The following is a 26960-nucleotide window of genomic DNA, read 5'->3' as shown; positions in this document are numbered from 1 at the left end:
AGTGCTATCTCAAGCACTCACACTCTCAAGCTTCAATAGGTGCTTGTACAACTTCTCTTAAATGCAATTTAATGTTTTAACACTCACTCTCACTCAATACAAAAATAAACTATAACGAAGAGATGAGTTGATTTGCCAATGGTAGCTCAAAGACTTTAAAGCTCTTAAATGAAAGCAATAAATGAAAAATCAAGGTTGGAGTCCAAATGTAAGCTTTCATCAAAAAATAAAATGAAGTAAAGGTGTATTTATAGTCCCAAATCATTTTAAACCGTTTGAAACCTTTTTTAAACATTATACACTCTGCTCTAGGCAAAATAGCCGTTATTTTGTCTTTTTGTGCGAAGTTAAGAAGCTCTAATCATTTAGCAAACTAATAAAATTTTGGCGATAGTAGTAAACTAGTTAGCAAACTAATGTTTTAGCAAAAGCATTAGGAAACTAATATTTTAGCAAACAAGTCAGTAAACTAATTTACCAGATGCCTATTTCAAATTGTAATCTTTAAAAAATCTAATTTAGACCTTAAAAATATATATTCCAATAGCAATAACCAAGGTCATGATGAAAGAAAATTTTATAAAGTAATTGAAAGAAAAATTTTAATTTTGAGCTCCATTTGACTAAATTTTCATCTATTCTTTCTACATAAGTCCTAAGACTCAATTTCTAACTCTATGACTTTCATACCTTTACCTTGAGTCTTGGCTTTCATAATCTTATTCTTTCTCATTTTGGATTTGTCTTGAGATGCCTTTGAGTATTCTTCCTCCTTAGATGCAACTTCTAAGATTCTTTATGAATAGGAGAAAGGATCTACATATCACTTTAAAGTTGAGTTAGATAGATTCTATTTGAGTTTTGTTATCATCAAAATCAATGCTCATTTTGAGCTACACGGGGTCAACAAACGTACAAAAATTAAAAAAATAAATAAAATCTGTTACTTTAATATATTAAATTTTAAGTCATATGAGACAGGAAAAATGGTTAAAAAAATTTATTATCCTCAATTATATTAATTTTCATTTTTTATTAATTTTTATTCTTATCGTAATTATGGATAATTTATTTTCTTGGTAGCAATTAATAAATTTAGGTATAAAAGAAATTAAATTATTATATATTGTGTGTGACCATTTATAACAATATATAATTTAAAATTTTAATTTCTTTTGACTTAGTTTTAATAATCATTCAATATAAAAGAATTAAAAATAAATCACTCCACTAGATTCATTTTAAGAAAATAAAAAATATTAAAATCATAGCAACAAAGTTATTAAAATTTAGTACCAAATTAGATTGTAATCTCTTATAAAATTTTTAGTTTTTAAGAACGTGTGGGTTGCACTGTGTTTTTTTATACTCGTTAGTCTTAATTACTTTTTTTTTATGTCAATTTAATAATGCAATTTTTTTTTAAATAGGTTAGTTTTATAAAGTTAATATATAAAATTTTTACTAGCATATCGTGCGAGTAAGAAGCGAAAATTGTACATATAATTGGTATAAAGGAAGATATAAATTAAGACAAGTATTCAAATTGGCATAACGTTTAAAACATGCCATATAATAAAACAAAATAAAAGTAGCATCATAATTAATATATAAATGAAGAAAAGTATTAAAATAAGTCATGTGCCACATCCAGGTCTCCTTATATGTCACCTCAATCGAAGAATTCGATGTTATCCCCCTTCTTCCTAATCTTCTGGATCACCTTATACATCTTGTGGTTGGTTAGATTGTCCTTGTTGTCATCCTGATGATTCCCCTCTACAGTATAATGCATAGCACTTTGTTTATAGTGTCCAAATAGACCTGCACCAGATGGAATATGACTTAAGGCATCGGACCGATATGGTGCAAAGTATTGATCTGGACCATATCCGCCAAATTAAGTCGAAGCATAGTGTGGCGACCTAATGCTAGATGGTTTGCCAAAATGAGCAAATAATCCGCCAAATGGTGTTTGATGCTGCTGACTCTCACTGAAGTTGAATGTGCTTTTGCTTTTCATTTGAGATTGAAATGGCATCTATGTTGCTGATGGGCCAGGCATTGATGGGGTAGGCACCCAACCAGTGTAATGTGTTGGGATAGTTTCTAAATATGGTTGGCATATTGTGGATGGAATAGGATCAGACAGTGCATGTGCTGAGGGAAGAGGATCAGAAGGATCAGGCATTGATGATGTGGAGTAAGAGTGGAATACAACAGGTGGGGGCAAAAGATCACCAGGCAGAAAGGGTAGATGCACTGGCTATTGTCAACGTCAAACAAGACGTGATCGACATCGTCCTACTCTATGTTAGGGCTCAGATTAGTTGATGGGTTGGTCCTCTTCCAATTCATCTATAAAAGTTACTGGTTGATGTGTGGGCTGAGGAGGTGGCATCTGGCAAAGCCGACTTTCTTGCTCTAGAGCAATCATCATTTTCCTCAACATACACTTAACTTGTGCCATATTTTCTGTTGATGGGTTCTCTAATTTGAGCAAACAATCATCGATTCCGTCCTCCTACAAAAAAAAAAAATCAATGCTTTAATTTATATTTTGGCTTAAAAAATATAAAATGATTAATAGTAAGTATTTAATGATGGAAAATAGGTGTTGTAAATCATTATCATAGAACCAATAGAAGCTCAATTAATTGAGATCCAACGTCTAGCAACTCAACAGTACCACTCCATATATTCAAAATGATGGTGGAATGGCTATACTATTTCTTGCCCTTAAATAATGAACCATTTTCGCATATTTGAATAATTAATGTATATTGTATGGTGATGCGCCCAATTACTCTCACTAAGTCATCTATCTGCATTGGTGACCGTGGAATAAGCTGAACCAATCCAAATTGCATGAGCACCATGTAAGCTTATTGCAATTCAATAATATGGAATTCTATTAGGCATTGAGCAGTGTACTGTGTACACGTGTGCTCTTTCTCCACTTCGGCAACCCACTTTCTAAAGAGGAAGACTCAGCGACGGCGCTGTGGGTCACTCGGCGATCTCTATTTTCTCGTCTGAGCCGATCAAGTGAGGGAAATTAAGCTTAGCTTTTGAGCCGCGCATCTTATAAGCAGCTCGGTCATATGCCAGAGCCGCATCCTGAGGTGTCTCATAAGTCCCTAGCCATAATCTAGCACCATTCCTCTTAGAGTCTCTAATCTCCGCCGCATATGTCCCCCAAGGTCTTTTCCTGACACCAATGTAATTCCTCTGCCTCGGCGGCATGTGATTCTCACGTACAAGCGCCACTTGACTTGCTACATATAAATGCAGAGGTTCCTGTTTCACCGTCATCACAGTGGAGTCAAACTCAAGAGAAGGAATCAACTCAACGTTAAAGGGGTCACAATGGGAACCACTGGCATTGGCGATGGTATCAACTAAATTCGTGGCAGGAGTTTCAAAATCATTGGCTAGGAGATGCTGCCGAATCGAGTCGAGAAGAGTGAAGATAGATTCCGAGTTGCCCGGTCCGTTCATTTTCCAAGCAAAATTGAACAACCAGTTTTTGTTGCTTAGCTTACGATTTTGGTGCGTTGTAATGGCTTGGGACTATGTAATATATACACAATATTATATTTAATTAAATGAAATAATATTTTAAATATTATTTATTTGATATAATATTATAAATATAATATCCAAGGAATAAAATGAGATGACAAGAGTCTCTTCTTTTCTATTTAGTAATCTTTGAATTTAAGCTTTGAGTATGAAGTACCTTTAAAATTTAGATAGAGCGTTTTGCCTTCCTTTTTAAATTTACCCCGTATGAATCCGGATTAATTAGATCAATAAATTTCGAATATCGGATATTTTTATAAAAAATATTATAAATATAATAAAATAATTTACTAATTAATTTAATGGTTTGAAAATTCTAAAGAATGTGAAAGATGACATCTACCGATAAAAAATGTGAAAGATGATTGGTATGCTGTATTTATATATTTCCATGAAATTTCATTGGTCAGAGTGGAAATCACGTGTCGTGGACCTTGCTATATTTTTATTTTTTATAAAAATTATTTAATATTTTTAAATTATCAATAAAAAAAACTTTATTCAATACTCTTAAAATATATGTATTTTATATTTTATAAAATAATTAAAAAATTTATAAAAGTAAAATACATTTTTTATTTTATAAATTTCCTAGATTTTTGGTTGGTACTGAAGTCTAAATAAGACTGTAGTAGTCCACGCGCGTCTTCTTCTTCTTCTTCTTCTTGGACAAAAGAATTGATTAATATAATGAGTTCAATTAGCATGGCATATGCATGATGACTTTGTTCCTTCCTGGAACTCTCCATGTCTCCATCATTTCAACAGCAATATGAATTATGGAGGACATATGTGAATTAATAAGCCCAATGGAACCTTCATGCTGCGGCAATTATATAAACTAAGTTATCTTAATAAAGAAAAGACCACGATATTCAAGTGTGACAATAAATAAATATGAAATTAGACCATGCGTTTTCATAATTTAGTCTGACCCTTTTTCATTTATTTATTTAGTTTTTTTAAAAAATTATGGAGCAAGCAATCTATCTATGTTTATTAAAGTATCTTTACTTCTGATAAAAAAAAAAAAATCGTTGCTTTTGTATTTTCCAAAACATCATAGAAAGTGGTGCTCTTCCAAATTCAAGTTGTAAATTGAATATAATTTTCAATTAATATTTTATTTTATTTAAATAATAATCTAACATATTTTTATTATTTCGTTGGCGTTCTATTTTCTTATTAATTTTGATTGACGTCTCTTGCCATCGTGAGCCACAATAAATTGCGCTTGCCCATGTGGAGCTCTTGGCAGTATTAGGTGGCCGACGTGCTGCCATATCTGCAAGGATCATCCTCAAATTTCAAAAAATTATTTAAAACTTTAAATTTATAAATATTTCTGAGAATGAAATATTTAAAATAAAAAATATTAATTAATAAAATGCACGTGATAAAGCCTGGTATCCTGCATGTTGCAAGTTCCATTAAAAAAAAAAAAAAACTAGAGTTATGACATTTGAATTGGGTTAAAATTTGTGCTAAATAATTTTAAATTGACAGAGTTAATCATTTAATTTATTAATTTTAAATTAAATTTAATTATCTGTATAGATTTCATGGGATTTAATCTTAAAATTTGTTAATTTTAATTTCTTTATTTAATTCAATTGGAAATCAAATCATCTAGTTGGGAGAATAGTGGCTAGGAACATGCATCATCTAATTGGGAGATAGTTATATAATGTTTAACTATAAGGTATATATCTAATTTAGGATTAAATATATTCTATAATATAATAGTATAAGTAGATCATATAATATATATTTTAATTATTTATTAATCATATAATATTTAACTATAAGATATCAATATAATTAAGAATTAATATATATATATATAAGATAATAGTATATTTATAATTAAAAATTTTAAGGTAATTTAATGTATTTATAACTCAAATTATTAAGAAAATATAGAAAAATGAATATAATATTATGTTGTATTTAGTTTATAATTATATATACATATATAAATGAATATAATTATATTGAAAGTGTATAATACATCTAAAAAAAATAGAAAAACATATATATAAATTTGGTTTTCGGCTTGATACGGTTCCAGTTTGGTTCTTAGTGAAAAACCAGAATCGAATCAAAGAATCAAAATAAATTCAGTTCGATATAGTTCTTATCGATTTGGTACGATTCTTCCAATTCTTCAGTTCGAGTCGGTTCGATTTCCCCAAGAACCATACACAGCCCTACTGATAAATGCTGAATTGGTAGTCACTTGCATAAAAAATGCCATACAAATGCCCCTTTGAACTAAATAATGTCATTTGCTTGTTTAAATTGTGAACTAATGTCTAAACCTTAGTATTTAGGGTGGGTAACAGAAAAGAGTGAAAATCTATTGCAGTGTTGTTTGCTAGCAATTGAAAAATTCTTTACTGTTTGCTCACCCTCTCAAACAATGACATGACATCAGGCATGGAGAACAACTTGTGAAATTGGTTGTAGAATAGGAAGTTATTGTGAATAGCAGTATATAATATTTGTACCTATTTTTTTGAGGAATACAAGTTGATTTTTTACCCAAAATAACAAAATTAATATTTAAGAGTTCACTATGTGTACTATAAGCTTATGTTCACTGATTTTTGCCGATAAGTTTGAATATACCTTCTGTCAAAATTGCTACCACATAACTGCAGCATAAAAATATATTGCAAATGCATTATAACTGTTGTTGTTCAATAAGTATATTTCTGTTGAATTTTGTCATGATCCAACCTATGGGCCGGACCGGCACTAGACCTAGGCTAGCCTAAAGCCTCCGAGGCCCATAATAAGCCTAACTATTTCTCGATCCAACTTAAAGCCCCATTTGGGTTCAATTTCAAGAATTTAACCGGACAGAGTCCGGCTATAAAATGAACCATTTAACGGGGAATTTTTGACTCATCCGATCTGTAAACACAATATATAAGAAATTGGGGAGCTCAGCTCACCCTCCACATAATCAAAAGGTTATAACTCAAATGGGAGCTCAGCTCCCTCATCCAATCTCATTATGCATACAGTTAATAATCTTACAGGTCCAACATAATTTTTATAATGCAGTCCCAAATAAAATAAGTGCTTCTAACACATGCGGAGTCTAAAAATTTAACTCAATTATACAGAATACATTAATTACTATCAATGGACCTACGAAGAAGAAGAGCAGGTTAGCCACAATAAATAATCCTCCTGTAGCCTGGAAAAATAGATGAACAGGAGTGAGCGTTCGACTCAGAGAGTAAAATATCAATTGTAACCATAATCTCTATAGCTATCTAAAGCTAATGTACCCTGTAGGAGTGAAATGCAACATCATCAATATTTTCATATCATAACAGCAAAAAGGCAATTTGGAGCACTCACACACCCAACACTGTCAAACAATACATATATGGAAGCTGATCCCCTATACAGCCCTCTTTATTCAACCTCTGCCAGCGAGTGTCTCTCAAGTCGGACTTTCGCTTAATAAACCAAATGCGGGGTCCCAGTGAGTGTCTCTCAAGCCATGTCTACCCGTCCTATCCATATCCAATACCATACCATGCACACGCTACGCATACACACTGCTCCAAATTACCACAAATAACATCCATGGCACTTCAACAATTATGAATGTAATATAAAATGTGCCTAGCATTTAACTACATAAATACATATTTATAAGTGATGCATGGGCATACTTGAACATATAATAATATCGAAATTATAATTAAAATTAATATTTTACTCACAGACTCAATCAAAGTCACTATGGCGGTGAGGAGGATAAAGGCATCGCTCATTCGACAATTTTATTATAATTATTTAATATATTTGACTCAATACAAACTAAAAAAAGACCAAACATATTTTAAGTCGTGCCGAAAATCAGGCAGAGTCTCCCCTATACTTAGGACATACCCAACCTGCAAAAGGGCTTAAAACACACTTCTATATTCACAAACCACACACCCACAACTCAATCACATCACATAGCCCCTCCTGAGCCCATCCAAACGATCCATGATCACAATAAAAAATTACAGTTTCATCCTTATAATTAACCCTTTTGCAAAAAGTATCCAAATGAGCTCTAAAAATTCTAAAACTTTGCCCCGAGGTCCTTAGCATTATTACTAAGTCAATGCAAGAGGAATCATAATTTTCTGAGCTACCACGAATATTTTATGGATTTTTAATCCAATTCAAGCACTAGACAATTAAGAAAAAGTAAGGTTCGGGTTTACCTATGCTGATTTTGACCCCAGGAATGCGCTCGGGACATTTGACAATGGTGGGATAGCCAAAATCTTAACCCAATTCCAAGACTTTTTCGGTAGCCTGTCTGTCTGGCCCAAAATTTATATACCTAGGCAACCGTTGAATTTCCGCTAATTGAAGATACCTGCACGAAGCCCACAACACGGGAGTTAGTACATAATTTTTACGAAATTTTCTAAGCTCATTTAATACTTGAAAAAATACTATGAAGTTTCGTGGTACCCACCGAAAAACGGTGTCGAAAAATTTTGAAATTAGTATTGCCAGGAAGCTCTCGACGAGTGGAGCACTCCGGTACTCTCGGTTTACTCGTGGGGTTCATAGTTTACGAGAAATTTAGCCCAAAAGTTGAAATAGGCTAAAACTTTCCAAACAAAAATTGGGCAAACCGCTTGATGGATTTTGGTATTATTGGTGTCTATGGGAAGCTCTCGAGATGTAGATGAGGTTTGACACAATACCTGGTCCGATTGGCTGAGAAGGCGAAACGACGCGCTGTGCGAAGGGGAGGTTTCGAACGACTTTTCCTGCCGGTTAGAGCGTTGGCCGGCGGCGGGGAGGGGTTGGGGTGGCGTGCCGGCGAGCTGGGAAGGCTAGGGTGGCGGTGGCGCGGAGAGAGGAGGAGAGAGAAGAGAGAAAATGGGAGAGAAAGAGGGAGTGTCGGGCGTGCGCGCGGAGGAAGTAGAAAAGGGAAATGGTCGGTCCGATTTAATGGGTCCGATTCGGTCCAGTTCGATTCGGCCGGTCAGATTCAGAATACGAAATTTTAAATTTTTACTTTGCATTTGGACCGAAAATGAGGCCCAAAAATTTTGAAAAAATTCTGGAAAACTCAGAAAAATTCGTAGAGTCCAAATATATTTTTAATTTTACCACATGGTTTTTAAATTAATTTTTAAAAATCATCAAAGTTTTATATTTTTGAAAAATCGAACCTGATTTCTAAAATCTGAAAAATTTCAAATAATTTTCTAAAATTTAAATAAAATAAGATATTAATATTTACCCACAAAATAATAAATTTAAAAATTAGGGGTGTTACATTCTTCCCCCCTCACAAAAATTCGTTATCGAATTTTACACAAGGCAGAATAAAGTACAGAATTACACATTGAATAGATAAGGGTACTTGCCACACATGTCCACTCTGACTCCCAGGTGCACTCTTCCAAAGACTGGCTTCTCCACAAAACCTTAACCATAGGGATCTGTTTTGATCTTAGCTACCTCACTTGGTAGTCCACTATAGCTACAGGTTACTCCTCAAACGTCAAGTCTTCCTTCAGCTCTATTATATCCGACTGTAGCACATGAGAAGGATCAGGAATGTATTTCCTGAGCATGGAGATGTGAAATACATGATGAATATGAGAAAGGTTGGGTGGTAACTCCAACCACTAGACAACTGCTCCAACTCTATCAGTAACCTCAAAAGGTCCAATATACCGAGGTGTCAACTTGCCCTTCTTCCCAAATCTCATGACTCCCTTCATCGGAGAAATCTTCAGGAACACGTAATTGCCTACTGCAAACTCTACATCCCTCCGTCTGGGATCTGCGTAACTCTTCTGCCTACTGAAAGCTATTTTTAATTGTTCCTTGATTAAAGGAACTATCTCTGAAGTGTACTGCACTAGGTCTATATCATGCACCTTCGCTTCTCCCATTTCCGTCCAACACAGAAGAGACCTACACCTTCTGCCATATAGTGCCTCATAGGGTGCCATCCCTATGCTGGAATGATAACTGTTGTTATAGGCAAACTCCACCAAGGGTTGTTGATCATCCCATTGACCTCCAAAATCCAAAACACATATGCGAAGCATGTCTTCCAGTGTTTGGATTGTCCTTTCAGACTGCCCGTCTGTCTGAGGGTGGAAAGTGGTACTAAAGTTCAATTGTGTGCCAAGTGCCTCCTGCAACTTCCTCTAAAATCGAGAAGTGAACTGGGGCCCTCTGTCAGATATTATGGAAGCAGGAACTCCATGCAATCTGACTATTTCTCGAATATAGAGCTGAGCGTACTGTGCAACAGAATATGTGATTTTCACAGACAAGAAATGAGCTGATTTAGTTAGATGGTCTATAATTACCCATATCGAATCATATCCCCGTGTGGTATGAGGCAACTCAATCACAAAATCCATAGTAATCATTTCCCACTTCCATTCTAGGATAGGGAGCTCTTGCAGCTTCCCTGACGGCCTTTGGTGTTCAAACTTCACATTCTAACAAGTCAAGCACTTGGACACAAAGTCTGCTATGTCTCTCTTCATGCCATTCCACTAATAGCTATCTTTCAAATCATGGTACATCTTGGTGGAGCCTGGGTGGACATTGTACAATGTATAGTGTGCCTCTCACTTGATTTCATTTCTGAGATTGTCCATATCGGACGCACATATCCTGGAACCTTGCATAAGGGCGCCATCATTGGCAAATCCAAACTCACCACCTTCACCCTGCTATACTCTTTCTATGATCTTCATCAATTGCTGGTCTCTGTGTTGGGAAACTCTGACTCTATCTCGCAGGTTTGGTCTCACTGAAAAATGGGCCAACAATACCCCCTCATTAGAAAGGTCTAAAATTAGACCTTGATCCATCAACTCATGTACTTCCTGATTCAACAGTCTCTTCTCCGTTGATATGTGCGCCAAGCTGCCAGAAAATTTTCTGCTCAAAGCATCTGCTACTACATTGGCCTTCCCAGGGTGGTACTGGATGGTACAATCATAGTCTTTCTGAAGCTTCATCCATCTCCTTTATCTCAAATTTAAATCCCTCTGTTGGAAGATATACTTCAAACTCTTGTGGTCGATGTATATCTCGCACACTTCACCATACAGGTAGTGTCTCTAGATCTTTAGTGTAAAAACTACAGTCGCCATTTCCAAATCATGAGTGGGGTAATTCTGCTCATGCCTCTTTAGCTGCCTTGAAGCATAAGCTACTACTGTTGCATTCTGAATCAAAACACACCCTAAGCCAACTCTGGAGGCATCACAGTACACGGTATATCCTTCACCACTCATCGATAATGTTAACACAAGGGCGGTGGTTAGACTTAGTTAGGGGAGCTGCTATTCTAGAAAAATCCTACACAAAACGCCTATAGTAGCCAGCTGGGCCCAGAAAACTTCGCACCTCAGTGACTGTTGTAGGCCTAAGCCAATCAGTTACAGCCTCAATTTTCTTGGGATCCACTTGAATGCCTTCACTAGAAACCATGTGTTCCAAGAATGAGATGCTTTCTAGCCAAAATTCACATTTTGAAAATTTGGCATATAGCTAGTGCTCCCTCATAGTCTGTAACACCATCCGTAAATGCCACACGTGTTCTTCCTCAGTCCAAGAGTATACCAAAATGTCATCTATGAATACGATGACAAAATGGTCTAGGAATGGCCTGAACACCCTGTTCATCAAGTCCATGAAGGCCACTGGTGCATTAGTGAGTCCAAAAGACATCACCAAGAACTCATAATGACCATATCTTGTCTTGAATGTTATCTTGGACACATCCTCATTCCTGATTCTCAACTGATGGTAGCCTGATAGTAGGTCTATCTTGGAAAAGAATCTAGCCCCTTGGAGTAGATCATCAATCTGAGGAAGTGGATACTTATTCTTCATAGTCACCTTGTTCAGCTGTCTATGATCAATACACAATCTCATGGAACCATCTTTTTTTCTCACAAATAGAACAGGAGTGCCCCAGGGTGAAGTGCGCAGACGTATGAAACCCTTATCCAAAAACTCCTGTAGTTGCTCCTTTAACTCTTTCAATTCTGCTGGTGCCATCCTGTAAGGCGGCATTGATACAAGGTTTATACCCGGCACAACATTAATGCAGAACTCTATTTCCCTTCCTGGTGGCAACCCTGGAAGTTCCTCACGGAAGACATCCATGAATTCTCTGACAACAGGAACATTTTCCATGTTAACACCTTCTACAGATGTATCTCTCACCAATGCCAAATACCGTTAACATCCATGCCTCAATATCTTTCTAGCACTAATTGCTGACACCAAAATATATGGAGCCACGCTCCTCTCACCATCAAAGCTAAACTCTTCCACACCAGGTATGTGGAAATACACCTTTTTGTTCTTGCAGTTTAAAGTGGCATAATGAGTTGCCAACCGATCCATTTCTAAAATTACATCGAAATCCATTACTGGTAGAGGAACCAAGTCTGCTGGAAAGATTCTTCCATCCACCACTACTGGACTACCCGAAAAAATCATATCTACATCTATGTTATCACTAACCGGGGTAGCTACAGACAAAGGGCATTATAAAGTTGTAGGGTTCCTACCCAATCTCATGACAAAAACTAGGGAGACAAATGAGTGCGTAGCACCCAGATCTATGAAAACACGAGCCTGATAGGAACAGACTAGAAGAATACCTGCCACAACGACATTGGAAGCCTGAGCATCCTGGTGGGTCAGGGTGAAAACCCGAGCTTGACCCCTACCCTACGTTGCAGAACCCTGATATTGACTTTTACCTCATGAACTGCCTCCAAATCCACGTCCTCCATGTCCCCGGCCCTATTGGCCACTAAACTGATTGCTTGCTATGCTAGAAGCACCAGGATACAACTGACGAGGAACATTTGCAACAGAACCCTGTGACCCCATCTATGGCTTACTGAACATTGGACATTCTCTAGCAAAGTGACTCTGCTGGCCACATCGAAAACATACTCCTAAACCCATCATACAAGATCCTGAATGTCCTCTTCCACACTGTGTGCAAGGTGCAAAGGAGGATCCTGAACCAGACCCAGAACTGCTATAACCCGAACTGTGACCACTGCTGGATCCGTACCCTGGTCTGAATCCTCGAGATTTGTGTTTAAAACCACCCTTCTTGTTGCTTCTACCTCTTCCTCTGTAGTGACTTTGGCCGCCACTATCCGTGGTACCCGTGTAGGGAACACCTGAAGAACCTTCTGCTCTATTCTTCTTTGCTCTTTCAACGTCATCTCCTGTATAGCTAATCTCAATCTATCGGGCTCGATCAACTACCATATCAAAAGACTGATCAGACAACATGGCCAGGTTTGCATACCTCCTGTCCAGCCCCTTTAGGAATGTTTTTACCTTCATACTTTTTGTAGCCACTGCTGTAGGGGCATACCTGCTCAAGTCTAGAAATTCTGTAGCATATTCATCTACAGATCTGCCATTCTGCCTTAAGGCCTCAAAGGCCCACTGCATTTGATCTCTGAAACTTTCTGGCACAAACCTATTGATAAATAGTTCCACAAACTAGGTCCAAGATAATTCCTCAATACGAGGTAGTACGTAGTCTGTCATCCACTGTCTTAGCACTAGACCCAATACATGCTACACACACTCTATAAGCCTCCTATCAGTCAACTGTAACTCCATCCCTGCCTGTTTGTAGGAATCCAAAAACTGATAGGTATCGTCAAACACATCATAAGTACCAGGCACTAACTTCTTGAAATTAATTATTTGTTTGTAAGATTCTCCTCTTAGTGCGGTGGGCTGCTGCTGTTAGGGAGGGTGGACCATATACTATGCCATCATATCGATGGTTCTCTGCAATCCAGCTAAGGTAGCTGCCATTGGGTCCATGGGACCCTGAGCCATAAAAGAATGATCTTGAACTGGTGGCAGCTGCTCTTCTACTTGAGCAGCTCTAGGCCTCCTACCCCACCTCCTCGGGGCAAGCGCCTCATCCCGTCGATACTCGTCAGCACATCCATTCTGTGCGATGGCACTCTTCTATGCATTTTCCTAAAATTCAGCAACATTAGCCCACAAAATTTCAAAACGACATGTTACACAGCTCTATAGACTTATATTTACACACAATTATACAAAACAGAAACTAGAAGCAAAGATGACAATGCAAGACGAATGTGGACCCTATTCTCTACATGTGACTCCTATTAGACTCTTCCCAATACTTTAGACAAATATTCCCTATGAATCTGGAGCCTAAGCTCTGATACCATGGGCCGGACTAGCACTAGGACCTGGGCCAGCCTACAGTCTCCGAGGCCCGTAGTAAGCCTAACTATTCCTTGACCCAACTCTAAGGCCCATTTGGGCCCAATTTCAAGAATTCAACTGGACAGAGTCTGGCTATAAAATGGACCATTTAACGAGGAGTTTTTGACTCGCTCGACCTATAAACACAATATATAAGAAATTGGGGAGCTCAGCTCACCCTCCATATAATCAAAAGATCATAACTCAAATGGGAGCTCGGCTCCCTCATCCAATCCCATCATGCATACAGTTAATAATTTTATAGGTCCAACACAATTTTTATAATACAGGCCCAAATAAAATAAGTGCTTCTAACACATGCGGAGTTTAAAAATTTAACTCAATTATACAAAATACATTAATTACTATCAATAGACCTGCGAAGAAGAAGAGCAGGTTAGCCATAACAAATAATCCTACTGTAGCCTGAAAAAATAGATGAACAAGAGTGAGCGTTCGACTTAGAGAGTAAAATATCAATTATAACCATAATCTCTATAGCTATCTAAAGCTAATGCACCCTGTGGAGTGAAAAGCAACATCATCAATATTTTTATATCATAACAACAAAAAGGCAATTTGGAGCACTCACACACCCAACACTGTCAAACAATACATATATGGGAGCTGATCCCCCATACAGCCCTCTTTATCCAACCTCTGCCAACGAGTGTCTCACAAGCCGGACTTTTGCATAATAAACCAAATGCGGGGTCCCAGCGAGTGTCTCTCAAGCCATATCTACCCCGAAGGACCGGGTCCCAGCGAGTATCTCTCAAGCTGTGTCTACCCGTCCTGTCCATATTCAATACTATACCAAACACACGCCACGCACATACACTGCTCCAAATTACCACAAACAACATCCATGGCACTTTAATAATTATGAATGCAATATAAAACGTGCCTAGTATTTAACTACATAAATACATATTTATAAGTGATGCATGGGCATGCGTGAACATATAGTAATATCAAAATTACAATTAAAATTAATATTTTACTCACAGACTCAACCGAAGTCACTGTGGCGGCTGGGCGGAGGAGGAAGGCTGTCCCGGCTCACTTGACAATTTTATTACAATTATTTAATACATTTGACTCAATAAAAACTAAGAAAAGACCAAAGATGTCTTAAGTCGTGTCGAAAATCCGACAGAGTCTCCTTTATACCTAGGACCTACCCAACCTGCAAAAGGGCTTAAAACGCACTTCTATATTCACAAACCACACACCCACAACTCAATCACATCATATAGCCCCTCTTGGGCCCATCCAAACAGTCAACAGTCACAATATGAAAAATTACAGTTTATTTCTTATAATTAATCCTTTTGCAAAAATCACCCAAATGTTAAAACTTTGCCCCGCAGTCCTTAGCATTATTACTAAGCCAATGCAAGAGGAATCATAATTTTCTGAGCTACCATAAATATTTTATGGATTTTTAATCCAATTCAAGCACTAGACAATTAAGAAAAAGTAAGGTTCGGGTTTACCTATGCCGATTCCGACCCCGGGAACGCGCTCGGGACGTCTGACAATGGTGGGGTAGCCAAAATCTCGACCCAATTCCAAGACTTTTTCGGTAGCCTATCTGTTGGCCCGAAATTTACAGACCTGGGCAATCGTTGAATTTCCGCGAATTGAAAGTACCTACACGAAGCCCACAACACGGGGGTTAGTACATAATTTTTACGGAATTTTCTAAGCTCATTTAGTGCTCGAAAAAATACTACGAAATTTTGTGGGACCCATCGAAAAACGGTGTCGAAAAATTTTGAAATTGGTATTGCCGCGAAGCTCTCAACAAGTGGAGTACTCCGGTACTCTCGGTTTTCTCGTGGATTTCACGGTTTGCGAGAAATTTAGCTCAAAAATTGAAATGGGCTAAAACTTTTCGAACAAAAATTGGACAAATTGCTCAATGGATTTTGGTGTTCTTGGTGTCTATGGAAAGCTCTCGAGGTATAGATAAGGTTTGACACAAGAATCGGTCCAATTGGTGGCCGGATCAGCTGAATTTTGGCCGGGAAGGCGAAGCGGCGCGCTGCACGAAGGGGAGGTTTCGCACGACTTTTCCGGCTGCTTGGAGTGTCGGTCGGCGGTTGAGAGGGATTGGGGCGCCGCAAGTGGAAGGTCAGGTGTGGCGCATGAGGAGGAGAGAGAGGAGAGAGAAAATGGGAGAGAAAGAGGGAGTGTCGAGCGCACGCGCGGAGGAAGAAGAAAATGGAAATGGCCGGTCCAATTCGACTGGTCTGATCCGGTCCGATTCGATTTGGCCAGTTCGATTTAGGATGCAAAATTTTAAATTTTTACTCTACCTTGGGATCGAAAATGAGATCCAAAAATTCTGAAAAAATTCTAAAAAACTCAGAAAAATTCATAGAGTCCAAAATATTTTTAGTTTTGCCATGTGGTCTTTAAATTAATTTTTAAAAATAATCAAAGTTTTATATTTTTGGAAAATCAAACCCGATTTCTAAAATTCAAAAAATTTCAAAGAATTTCCTAAAATTTAAATAAAATATTAATATTTACTCACAAAATAATAAATTTAAAAATTAGGGGTGTTACAAATTTAAGTTGGGATTATGATATCATTAACTTGTTCTAACTAGTTTGGCCTAGATTATGATTTTACATGTGCAAATGCATCTTTATATCCTTGTATTGTTAATTTCTTGCTTCCTGGACAAGTCTCTGAAGAAGATTTTTTTTTTTTTCAGGCAATAGTAGAGCATACATGTCGCATTATTTAAAAAATTAAAGATCAAATGATAGAATAAATTTAAACCTTTAGTTGTATTACTCATTTATTTTTTAAAAATAAATAAATAAATCAAGATGAATAATTGAGTTAAACTAGGAAATCAGTTTGACTCTTGAAATCCAATTTGATTTTCTATTTCATAATCTTATTATAAATATGGTATCTTCCTCAAAGGTAGTTTAACCTTTTAGAGATATATTTTTTTATTTCATATAACAATATTAAAAAAATAAAATATAGGACTTTTTTAAAAAAATATTATAATTATTTAATAACAAAGGGATAGGTAAATAACTTGATAAAAGACTATATTATGATTGTTAGTTTTATATATTGATGTTATTTAATTTTAATATTTCATAATTATCAATACAAATTTTTTCTACTATAACTTTATTCTAAATTGATAAGTAGTTTTAAATTAAATAAAAATATATATATATATATAATAAAATAATCAATTAATTTATTTTTACATTTAAATTTGAGATTTTTAATTTATAATTATTATTATTATTATTTTTTAATTTCAATTAACTTAATGCTGATATCATCACCCATAATAACATATTAAAATTATTTCAATACGAAGTAAAATGTATATATTATAAAGATAATAAATAACAAATGTTTTTTTTTCTTTTAACATTAATTTTAGAAAATGGTAAAAAAAAAATTTTTCGCGTCCGGCCCAAGCGAAAAATCAAGCAGCGGGCCCCTAGCAAATCAAAATTAAACATTTCTCAACCACGCGCGAAATGGATTTACTCGAGCATTGAGTGGTGCGTGTAATGGCAGCAAAGAATTATAAAACGCGTTCGTTAAGATCGAAACTCTATATAAATACCGTGTAGGCTAACTTCTTTCCCCTTCCGCATCTGGCTTTTGGTTTCTGCATCCATTCTCGCCCTCGTTCTCTTTGATTTCTAGGGTTTTTTCATTGCAGCTAGCTTTTACTTTCTTTTCTCGCCTTCCTTTGGTTGCTGGCAAACAGCTCCAATAAGGCATTGGAGGAATCGCTTTCGACAGGTTACTTTGGTTGTGTATTGATTCTCGGCATCCAAACGTTGTCGTTCAAATTCACAAATCACACAGTCGGCATACCACCCACCTCTCTACTGTCATCATCAGTCTCGCTTCCTGAAATGAGGAGAGCTCACGATTGTTTATCCTGGGGAAAACGGAAAAGACAGGAGGCTGAGAACATAAAGCTAATCCAGAATAAACAATATGGTCGGGCAGATGATGAATACAATTTTGAAGATGGACCATGCCGAAAGTCTAGGAAGAAGGTTGCAACTCAGCAAGAGCGTTGCCTTTTTTGCTTTGAGAATCCTAATCAGCCAAAACACCTTGTTGTGTCTATTGCAAACTTCACGTATTTGATGTTGCCACAGTGGCAGCCTGTTGTTCCAGGCCATTGTTTTATCTTACCAATGCAGGTAAATCTAATCTGGTTGCTTTATGCTACAATATGCTTATCTTTCTTTCTCATAGTTGAATTTCATCATTACTTACTGCATTCTGTGAAATTGATTATATCCCAAAATTTTAATGGATAATGGGAAATTTGTACGCTTCTTCATTCAAGATTCTTTGCATGCTTTAGGAGGGGAAATAAACTCATTTTTAATTTTTTTTTGGTAAATGATGAGACATTGTTGAATTTTCTGTTCTTTTAAATTCAGTACTGCTTGCTTTATTCTAATGTAGTCTGGTTGGCCTTTTCAGCATGAATCAGCCACAAGGAGTGTTGACAATTATGTATGGGAAGAAATTCGCTCAAGAAATGCCTTATAATGATGTTTGCGAAACAAGGGAAGGATTTAGTGTTCCTTGAAACAGTAATGGGGTTGGCACAACAACGTCGTCACTGTTTAATTGAGTGCATTCCCCTGCCACAAAAAATTGCTAAACAGGCCCCTCTCTACTTTAAAAAGGTCAGTGTCTTTAATTATTTTGTTTTGGCCTAATGACAAATTCTTGAACATCTAATATTTACTTTCTTCCTTTCTTTAATTCTATTAACAACTTTATAATTGTAAAAGAAGGAGAAATAAAGAAGAATGAGAAGAAGAATATGGGATAAAAAGAGCTTGATTATTCCCTCATGTCATTGGGGATATATATATACATATTGTTTTCAAAATTCAAATGCACTAAAAAAGAAGAATACATGATGTCACATTCACAGGCACCGTTACAGCACACATCAAAACACATTATCTCAATCTTAGGTTCAATTAATAGTATCTTAACAATAACTTTTTAATTTATTAGCAGAATTTTAGCATTTTGTACCAATTTTATCATAAACTAAGGAGTCAGAATTGTAATGATAAATAGGGGCGTTCGGTTCTTGTTCGATTTGAGGTTTGGCTAGGAACCGAAACCGAACCGAAATTTCGGTATGGTTTTGGTTCGGTTCTTTATTATTTCGGCTCCGATTCGGTATGGTTCTCAATTCTTCAGTTCCAATTTGATTATCGGTCTTAAAACAATTTTATATAATTATTTCCTTAAAAAGTAATTCTTAAATTAGCATTTAAGTTTCAAATTAGGCTATTAATACATAATATATCATATAATAAATCTTTTAGCTATACCCAAATTATATACTGTTTAACTATAAGGTGTATATCTAATTTAGGATTAAATATATTCTATAATATAATAGTATAAGTATATCATATTATATACATTTTAATTATTTATTAATCATATAATATTTAACTATAAGATATCAATACAATTAAGAATTACTATATATATATATATATATATATATATATATATATATATATATATATATATATATATATGTAGACCCTTATTTTGTGATGAGTATGTGCATTGAGGCCGTGGGAAACCCGATGATGAAAAATTATATGACTGTAAGATGTAATTGGAGGCATGGAGCTGAATTATTAATTCCGTGGCAGGATCTTGAAAAAAATAAAAATAATAATAAAGTTTTGGTGAAATTAATTTAATTAAATTTAAATAAAATTTTATTTTGTTTAAATTTAATATGGGTAGTTCTTAAATGAATCTAACTAAGTTTAATTGGGCTCCATGGGCCTAAGAAAGCCTAGTTAGGAATTTTAAATGGGACCCATTTAATTATTTTTTAAAAATTAAAATAACAAAATATCTCTCTCCTCCTTGATCCCACTCTCTTCCTCACTCCCTATTGGTGCCTTCCATTTTTTCCTATCTTCCTATTGGTTGAAACACCTCACCCATATCCTAGTCTTATTCGAATTCTAAGTTGTTTAAGTCATCTAAACTTTATCACCCTAAGACTCCAAACCCTACCAGACCTCTTCCTCATTCCCTATTGGTGCCTTTCATTTTTTCCTCTCTTCCTATTGGTTGAAACACTTCACCTATATCTCAGTCTTATTCGAATTCTACAATCGTAGTTGTTTAAGTCATCTAAACTTTATCACCCTAAGACTCCAAACCCTATCACACCTCTCTCCCAAAACCCTATAAATACCCTACTAGAGAAGGGAAGAAAAAGAGGATGGGAGGAAAGAGGAAGAGAAAATTCAGAGCTATAAGAAATTTAGAGATATTTAAGGCTCTTTGAGTTCTTCCTTATTATTTTTTTTTTCTTCAAGAAGATTTTCATACAAGATTTCTGGAAGGTCAGTTTTTATTGTTTTCTTTTCAAGATCTATGCCACACAATATTTTAATTCTATGCTCTTTGTCTTCAATTTATTTTATATGTTCATATAGATCATGTAATCATGTTTAATTTGAAGGGATACACAACTCTGCACATGTTTAGTTTCTCTCTCTCGTACTTTTATTATTTTTCTTTATTTTCTTTATTTTTTATTACAAACAAAATTGGTAAGTAGCCCTAAGGTAAGTACCAAAGAGGGCATTTGCGCGGAGCTTATATGGAGCTAAACGGAAGTAAGCCAGGGATATCATTGCCATACTAGAAGAGAAGACCCTTTTTTAAGGGTAGCTTGCCTCAATGGCAACTGCATTTACTAACAGTTAAGTAACTCTAAACTTATCGAATAACCTTTGGCATGAAATTGTAGTAATAATAGGACTTTTATTTGGTAAATTAAAATTAACCTTGTTTTTAATTTAACTGACTTTTGCATGTAATTAATTTAAATAAATACTTTGTAAATTAAAATTAATCTTGTTTGTAAATTAAACTAACATTGGCATGTAAATAAATTTAATTTAATATTTGGTAATTGTAAAATAAATTTGCATGTTAGAAATCTTTATTAGGTTGTGATTGTTTGGGCCTTATGTGATATTAGAATAAATTACACATGTACATAATTAACTTAGTTCAATTATCCTTAGAGTAACTTGGTGAAAATTAATTAATTAGATTAAATAGAAACATAGGGTTATTTGAAATTAAATTTGTTTGTAAATTAAATTCTCAATAATAAATTAATTTTAGTCATCTGATAAATATCATTTAAATAATTAGCATCCCCATAGATAGGAATTACTTGTGCATGAAAATTGTGTGTAAACAACAATCCTTTTGTGAATTACTTGCGTGTGTAGGATTAGAATTGCATTTTTTTAGGATAAAGTTTAATAAAGGAATAGTAAACAAGACTTCTAGAAACATTAGTAGAGGATTGGCACTCGAATCAACGAGGTTAGACCAGGCGTAAGGGGTGCCTAACACCTTCCCCTTACGTACCCACTATCCCGAACCTAGACATTGGGCTATGGTAATGACGGTTGTGGAAACTCTGCAAGGAGTAAGTTGCCATCCATGACCCTCGGAAGAAACACTGAATATGTCTCGGTTATTACTCGGGTGGCGACTCCTGTCTATCTATGCCTTCGTGGCATAAATCCTTAGTACCGTTGTAGTGTTATGGGAAGACGGTACTTACCAGTGGTTTGATTCTATTAGGATTGTATGAAGTGCATGTCTAGGAAATGCTGGGCATTACCTAATAAAGATAGTACTTACCAAACGGTATTTAAGTGAGACTATTGTGACTCCACCATCTTTCCTGGGCATTACCTGGTGCATTTTATATAATTCCAATGGATGATATTTCGCCTCACGCCCCTCGCCCCTACAATATATATATATATATATATATATATATATATGTAAAAGATAATAGTATATTTATAATTAAAAATTATAAGGTAATTTAATGTATTTATAACTAAAATTATTAAGAAAATATAGAAAGATGAAATATAATATTATGTTGTATTTAGTTCATAATTATATATACATATATAAGTATATATAATTATATTGAAAGTATATAATACATCAAAAAAAAAAGAAAAAAATATGTATAAATTTAGTTTTCGGCTTGATACGGTTCTGGTTTGGTTCTTAGTGAAGAACCAGAATAAAATCAAAATATCAAAATAAATTCAGTTCGATACAGTTCTTATCGATTTGGTACGATTCTTCAGTTTAGTTCGGTTCCTCCAAGAACCATACACAGTCCTACTGATAAATGCTGAATTGGTAGTCACTTGCATAAAAAATGCCATACAGATGCCCCTTTGAATTAAATAATGTCATTTGCTTGTTTAAATTGTGAACTAATGTCTGAACCTTAGTATTTAGGGTGGGTAACATAAAAGAGTGAAAATCTGTTTCAGTGTTGTTTGCTAGCAATTGAAAAATTCTTTACTGTTTGCTCACCCTCTCAAACAATGACATGACATCAGGCATGGAGAACAACTTGTGAAATTTGTTGTAGAATAGGAATTTATTGTAAATAGGAGTATATAATATTCGTACCTATTTTTTTGAGGAATACAAGTTGATTTTTTACCCAAAATAACAAAATTAATATTTGAGAGTTCACTATGTGTACTATAAGCTTATGTTCATTGATTTTTACCAGTAAGTTTGAATATACCTTCTATCAAAATTCCTACCACATAACTGCAGCATAAAAATATACTGCAAACGCATTGTAACTGTTGTTGTTCAATAAGTATCTTTCTGTAGAATTTAACTTGGGATTATGACATCATTAACTTGTTCTAACTAGTTTGGGATTAAGAGTCAGTTGAATTTATGGAATCTTTGGCCTAGATTATGATTTTACATGTGCAAATGCATCTATATATCCTTGTATTGTTAATTTCTTGCTTCCTGGACAAGTCTCTGAAGAAGATTTTTTTTTTCAGGCAATTGAAGAAGCTGAACATGAGTGGAGCCAGCACAATGCAAAGAAGTTGATTGATACAAGTGTCAAGGGGTTGCGTGGTTCAGTCCCCAAGGACTTCCCTTACTTCCATGTTGAGTTCGGCTTAAACAGTGGCTTTGTCCATGTTATCGACGACGAGATGCAATTCAAAAGTACCTTTGGACTTGATGTAATAAGAGGTATGCTGCGTTTGCCAGAAGAAGAGGTATATCGTCGACGGAGGCATGAGTCAGTGGATGCAAAAAGGCAAGCAGTTGCAAATTTTGCACGAGACTGGGAATCTTTTGACTGGACAAAACAGCTTGACTAAGTCTTCAAATATGCAAAGTTCTACGGATGGATCTAGCCATTTTCTAAACAAATGAGATTTCTCCTTTATTATAATATATAAATAAAGTTTGTTTTATTATACTAACATGAATTGATTTTTTTTAATTTAATATTTCTAAATATCAAGTTTTTTAAAGCCGATCTGGTCATTGAATTGGTGAAGACATAGGATTAAGAATTTAAAGATCAAGTGAAATTATGCTATAAAATGGATGGTGGCAATTTGATGGTTTTGAAAAGAATTTGATAAATAGTTTTGAGCCACTAAACAAAAGGTTTTTTTAGGCCAGATTTACAGTTGATTCTTGGTGTTTTTAATGGGCTTCTTGTTGATGGGCTCCATTTAAATTGTACAAACTCTAATTAGTCTCCAATTAATTCAACTCTCTCTTCTTTCTAGTCAACACAAGCTTAGTTCTCTCTCTGTCCCTCTCCCTCGTTTTATTATAATATCATATTATAATAAATTATGTAATTTATACTCTTATTGATTATTTTATATATTAGACATATTACAATCATTAGACATATTTTTATCAAACACTCAATATAAATCAATTATAATCAATTATCAGCTATCAACTAATAGTTGTTAGCTATTAATTAATAGCAATCAATATTAATTATCACATTACTAATCAGATTTAACGTTAACTAAATATATTCTAAATTTAGTAATTGTATATAATTAAATTTTAATGTTGTAATATAACAATAGTGTATATATATGTATATTGATTTTTTGACAAATAAAAATTTTAAATTTACATAAAAATTAAAAATAATTTAAATAATAAAAAAATAAAATAATTGTAAATAATATAAATGATGAAGACTATTTTTGAAAATCCAAATGTTCCTCTCTTTCATATATTTAAAAATATTATAGATATAAACTATATATCTATCGACATAAATATATTTTTATTTTTTTTACTACTTTTATACTTTTTTCACTTTTTAGATTATTAATATTATTTTTTAAATACTAGTCCTTGAAACACATGTATTTCATGTACGTGAAATAATTTATAATTATTTATTTATATATTTATCATCATTTAAATTAAAATTTTATTTTAATATTTATTTAATTAGTTATATAAATAAATATTTATCAATTCAAAAACTATTATTTTTATAATTAGATTATATTTTATATGTTATCATATCTAATTCTTAACCTATAATATGAATCTAATTATTAAGTTAAACGTGATAAAGTAAAAATAATATAATATATGTTACAATAAATTCTTAAAAGTATGAATGGGTAAAAATGTTATTTAAAAATTAAAATAAAAATAAAAAATCAAAATTACATTTGAATTTGTGATATAAAGATCGTTTAACTCTATATGATAAATTTTACTGTTTGCTCTTTTTGATTAAATTAGATAATTTAAACTATTGAAGTATTGATTAATAGGCTGATTGATTAATAGGCTATTGATCACACAATTTTCTTTATTTTTAGGCTTACTTGACATGGGAATTGGATTTCAAAGACTCAAGATAGCTTATCATTTTCTGATTAAGGATTTGGTAAGTTATAAAATGGTATACTTATTGGCTGTCGTCTTTCTCTTTCTTTTTATATTTATTATTTCTTTATAAAATTGAAATCTCAATTTTTTTTTAAAAAAAAAAGGGTTAACGTTTTAGCTCATATCTAAAATAATAGATAATAAAAAAGTCAATTTTATCAAAAATTTAAGTTATGATAATTTTTTAGTGGTTTCATACACATATTTGGGATTAAAAATAATAAATATTTTGAATAGTATTTATTTTAGCAGAAAATATTTGAATAAAGTAAATTATAAAACATGAATTAATAATTAAAAATCATAATTCATTTTATCTATTTAACTAATAACTGTGAATAGTATAAATTTTTTGAATTTTAAATTAAAATTTAATATAAAAAAATCACATTTAAAAAAATTTTAATACAGATAAAAATATATTTATTATTTTTTAAGATAATAATAAAAGTAAACATATTTTCAATATAATTTTATTTGTCGGAATGATTTGTTCAAAGATGCCTCATTATATTTTGTTACGGCCGCTCCCCTCATTCAACAAGTAATAGAATCACAAGTTCATGCAGTCAATAAATCACAAAATCCACAAGCTCACGCTGTCTACACATTGATACGCGTCAAATATATCTTTTTGGCTCCCCCATTTTCAACTTTGTTTATGTGGTAAACAATAAAACCAGCAAGATACTACGAGCTTTTTACATACAAGAGTACTGTAAGTGAAAAATTACTAGAAAAAAGTGTGATGTAGATAAATTATGAAAAGAGTAAGAGGCGGTACAAAATGTTAGTCATATTGCGTCCCAACATGCAGGAAGCCAATTTAAATAGCGTCCCATGTAAACGCCAATTAAACTAGAGTCCCAAATGAAAGGATGCTAGTATAACTAGCATCTCAACATGCAGGACGTCAATCAAAATGGTGTCCCTACCCATTTTCGCCTTAATTTATTTTTTGTATTGAAATTTATTTTGTACACAAATAGAAATAATGAAAATTTAATTCTAAACATAAAAAATTATATGCTTTTATATAATAATTAACTAATTATAGTAAAAGCATATTCACAAAAATATAGATAATGTGCAATAATTAAAAAAATAAATAAAATCTATTACTTTAATATATTATATTTTAAGTCATATGAGACAGGAAAAATGGTTTAACAAATTTATTATCCTCAATTATATTAATTTTCATTTTTTATTAATTTTTATTCTTATCGTAATTATGGATAATTTATTTTCTTGGTAGCAATTATTAAATTTAGGTATAACAGAAATTAAATTATTATATATTGTGTGTGACCATTTATAACAATATATAATTTAAAATTTTAATTTCTTTTGACTTAGTTTTAATAATCATTCGATATAAAAGAATTAAAAATAAATCACTACAGTAGATTCATTTTAAGAAAATAAAAAATATTAAAATCAAAGTAACAAAGTTATTAAAATTTAGTACCAAATTAGATTGTAATCTCTTATAAAATTTTTAGTTTTTAAGAACATGTGGGTTGCCCTGTGTTTTTTTATACTCGTTAGTCTTAATTACTTTTTTTTATGTCAATTTAATCATGCAAATTTTTTTTTAAAAAAAATAGGTTAGTTTTATAAAGTTAATATATAAAATTTTCACTAGCATATCGTGCGAGTAAGAAGTGAAAATTGTACATATAATTGGCATAAAGGAAGATATAAATTAAGACAAGTATTCAAATTGGCATAACGTTGAAAACATGCCATATAATAAAACAAAATAAAAGTAGCATCATAATTAATATATAAATGAAGAAAAGTATTAAAATAAGTCATGTGCCACATCCAGGTCTCCTTATATGTCTCCTTAATCGAAGAACTCAATGTTATCCCCCTTCTTCCTAATCTTCTGGATCACCTTGTGCATCTTGTGGTTGGTTAGATTGTTCTTGTTGTCGTCCTGATGATTCCCCCCTACAGTATAATGCATAGCACTTTGTTTATAGTGTCCAAATAGACCTGCACCAGATGGAATATGACTTAAGGCATCGGATTGATATGGTGCAAAGTATTGATCTGGACCATATCCGCCAAATTAAGTCGAAGCATGGTGTGGCGACCTAATGCTAGATGGTTTGCCAAAAGGAGCAAATAATCTGTCAAATGGTGTTTGCCGCTGCTGACTCTCACTGAAGTTGAATGTGCTTTTGCTTTTCATTTGAGATTGAAATGGCAT

At 33.7% G+C, this 26960-nt stretch overlaps 2 protein-coding genes across 2 annotated transcripts; one reads left to right on the top strand and one right to left on the bottom strand.

The window, feature by feature from the left end:
* Positions 1-3009: 3009 nt before the first annotated feature.
* On the bottom strand, positions 3010-3501 carry LOC131177831 (ethylene-responsive transcription factor 1-like). The gene has a single exon (XM_058142929.1). The coding sequence runs from the start codon at positions 3499-3501 to the stop codon at positions 3010-3012; it is 492 nt and encodes a 163-aa protein (XP_057998912.1).
* Positions 3502-17542: 14041 nt separating this feature from the next.
* LOC131177832 (uncharacterized) lies at positions 17543-23277 on the top strand. Its single transcript, XM_058142931.1, has 3 exons — positions 17543-18111; positions 18401-18609; positions 22843-23277. The coding sequence occupies exons 2-3, from the start codon at positions 18436-18438 to the stop codon at positions 23170-23172; spliced, it is 504 nt and encodes a 167-aa protein (XP_057998914.1). The 5' UTR covers positions 17543-18111; positions 18401-18435; the 3' UTR covers positions 23173-23277.
* The last annotated feature ends 3683 nt before the right edge of the window (positions 23278-26960 follow it).

The sequence above is a fragment of the Hevea brasiliensis genome, unplaced genomic scaffold, assembly GCF_030052815.1.
Source record: "Hevea brasiliensis isolate MT/VB/25A 57/8 unplaced genomic scaffold, ASM3005281v1 Scaf91, whole genome shotgun sequence".
Classification (NCBI taxonomy): Eukaryota; Viridiplantae; Streptophyta; class Magnoliopsida; order Malpighiales; family Euphorbiaceae; genus Hevea; species Hevea brasiliensis.
This window is presented reverse-complemented; position numbering and strand designations above follow the sequence as displayed.

Excerpts from the sequence above, each read along its gene's own strand:
- LOC131177831 (XM_058142929.1), bottom strand. The coding sequence starts at position 3,501 with ATGAACGGACCGGGCAACTCGGAATCTATCTTCACTCTTCTCGACTCG.
- LOC131177832 (XM_058142931.1), top strand. The coding sequence starts at position 18,436 with ATGGGAAGAAATTCGCTCAAGAAATGCCTTATAATGATGTTTGCGAAA. Across the intron at positions 18,610-22,842 it reads CCCCTCTCTACTTTAAAAAG|GCAATTGAAGAAGCTGAACA; the intron begins GTCAGTGTCTTT and ends TTTTTTTTTCAG.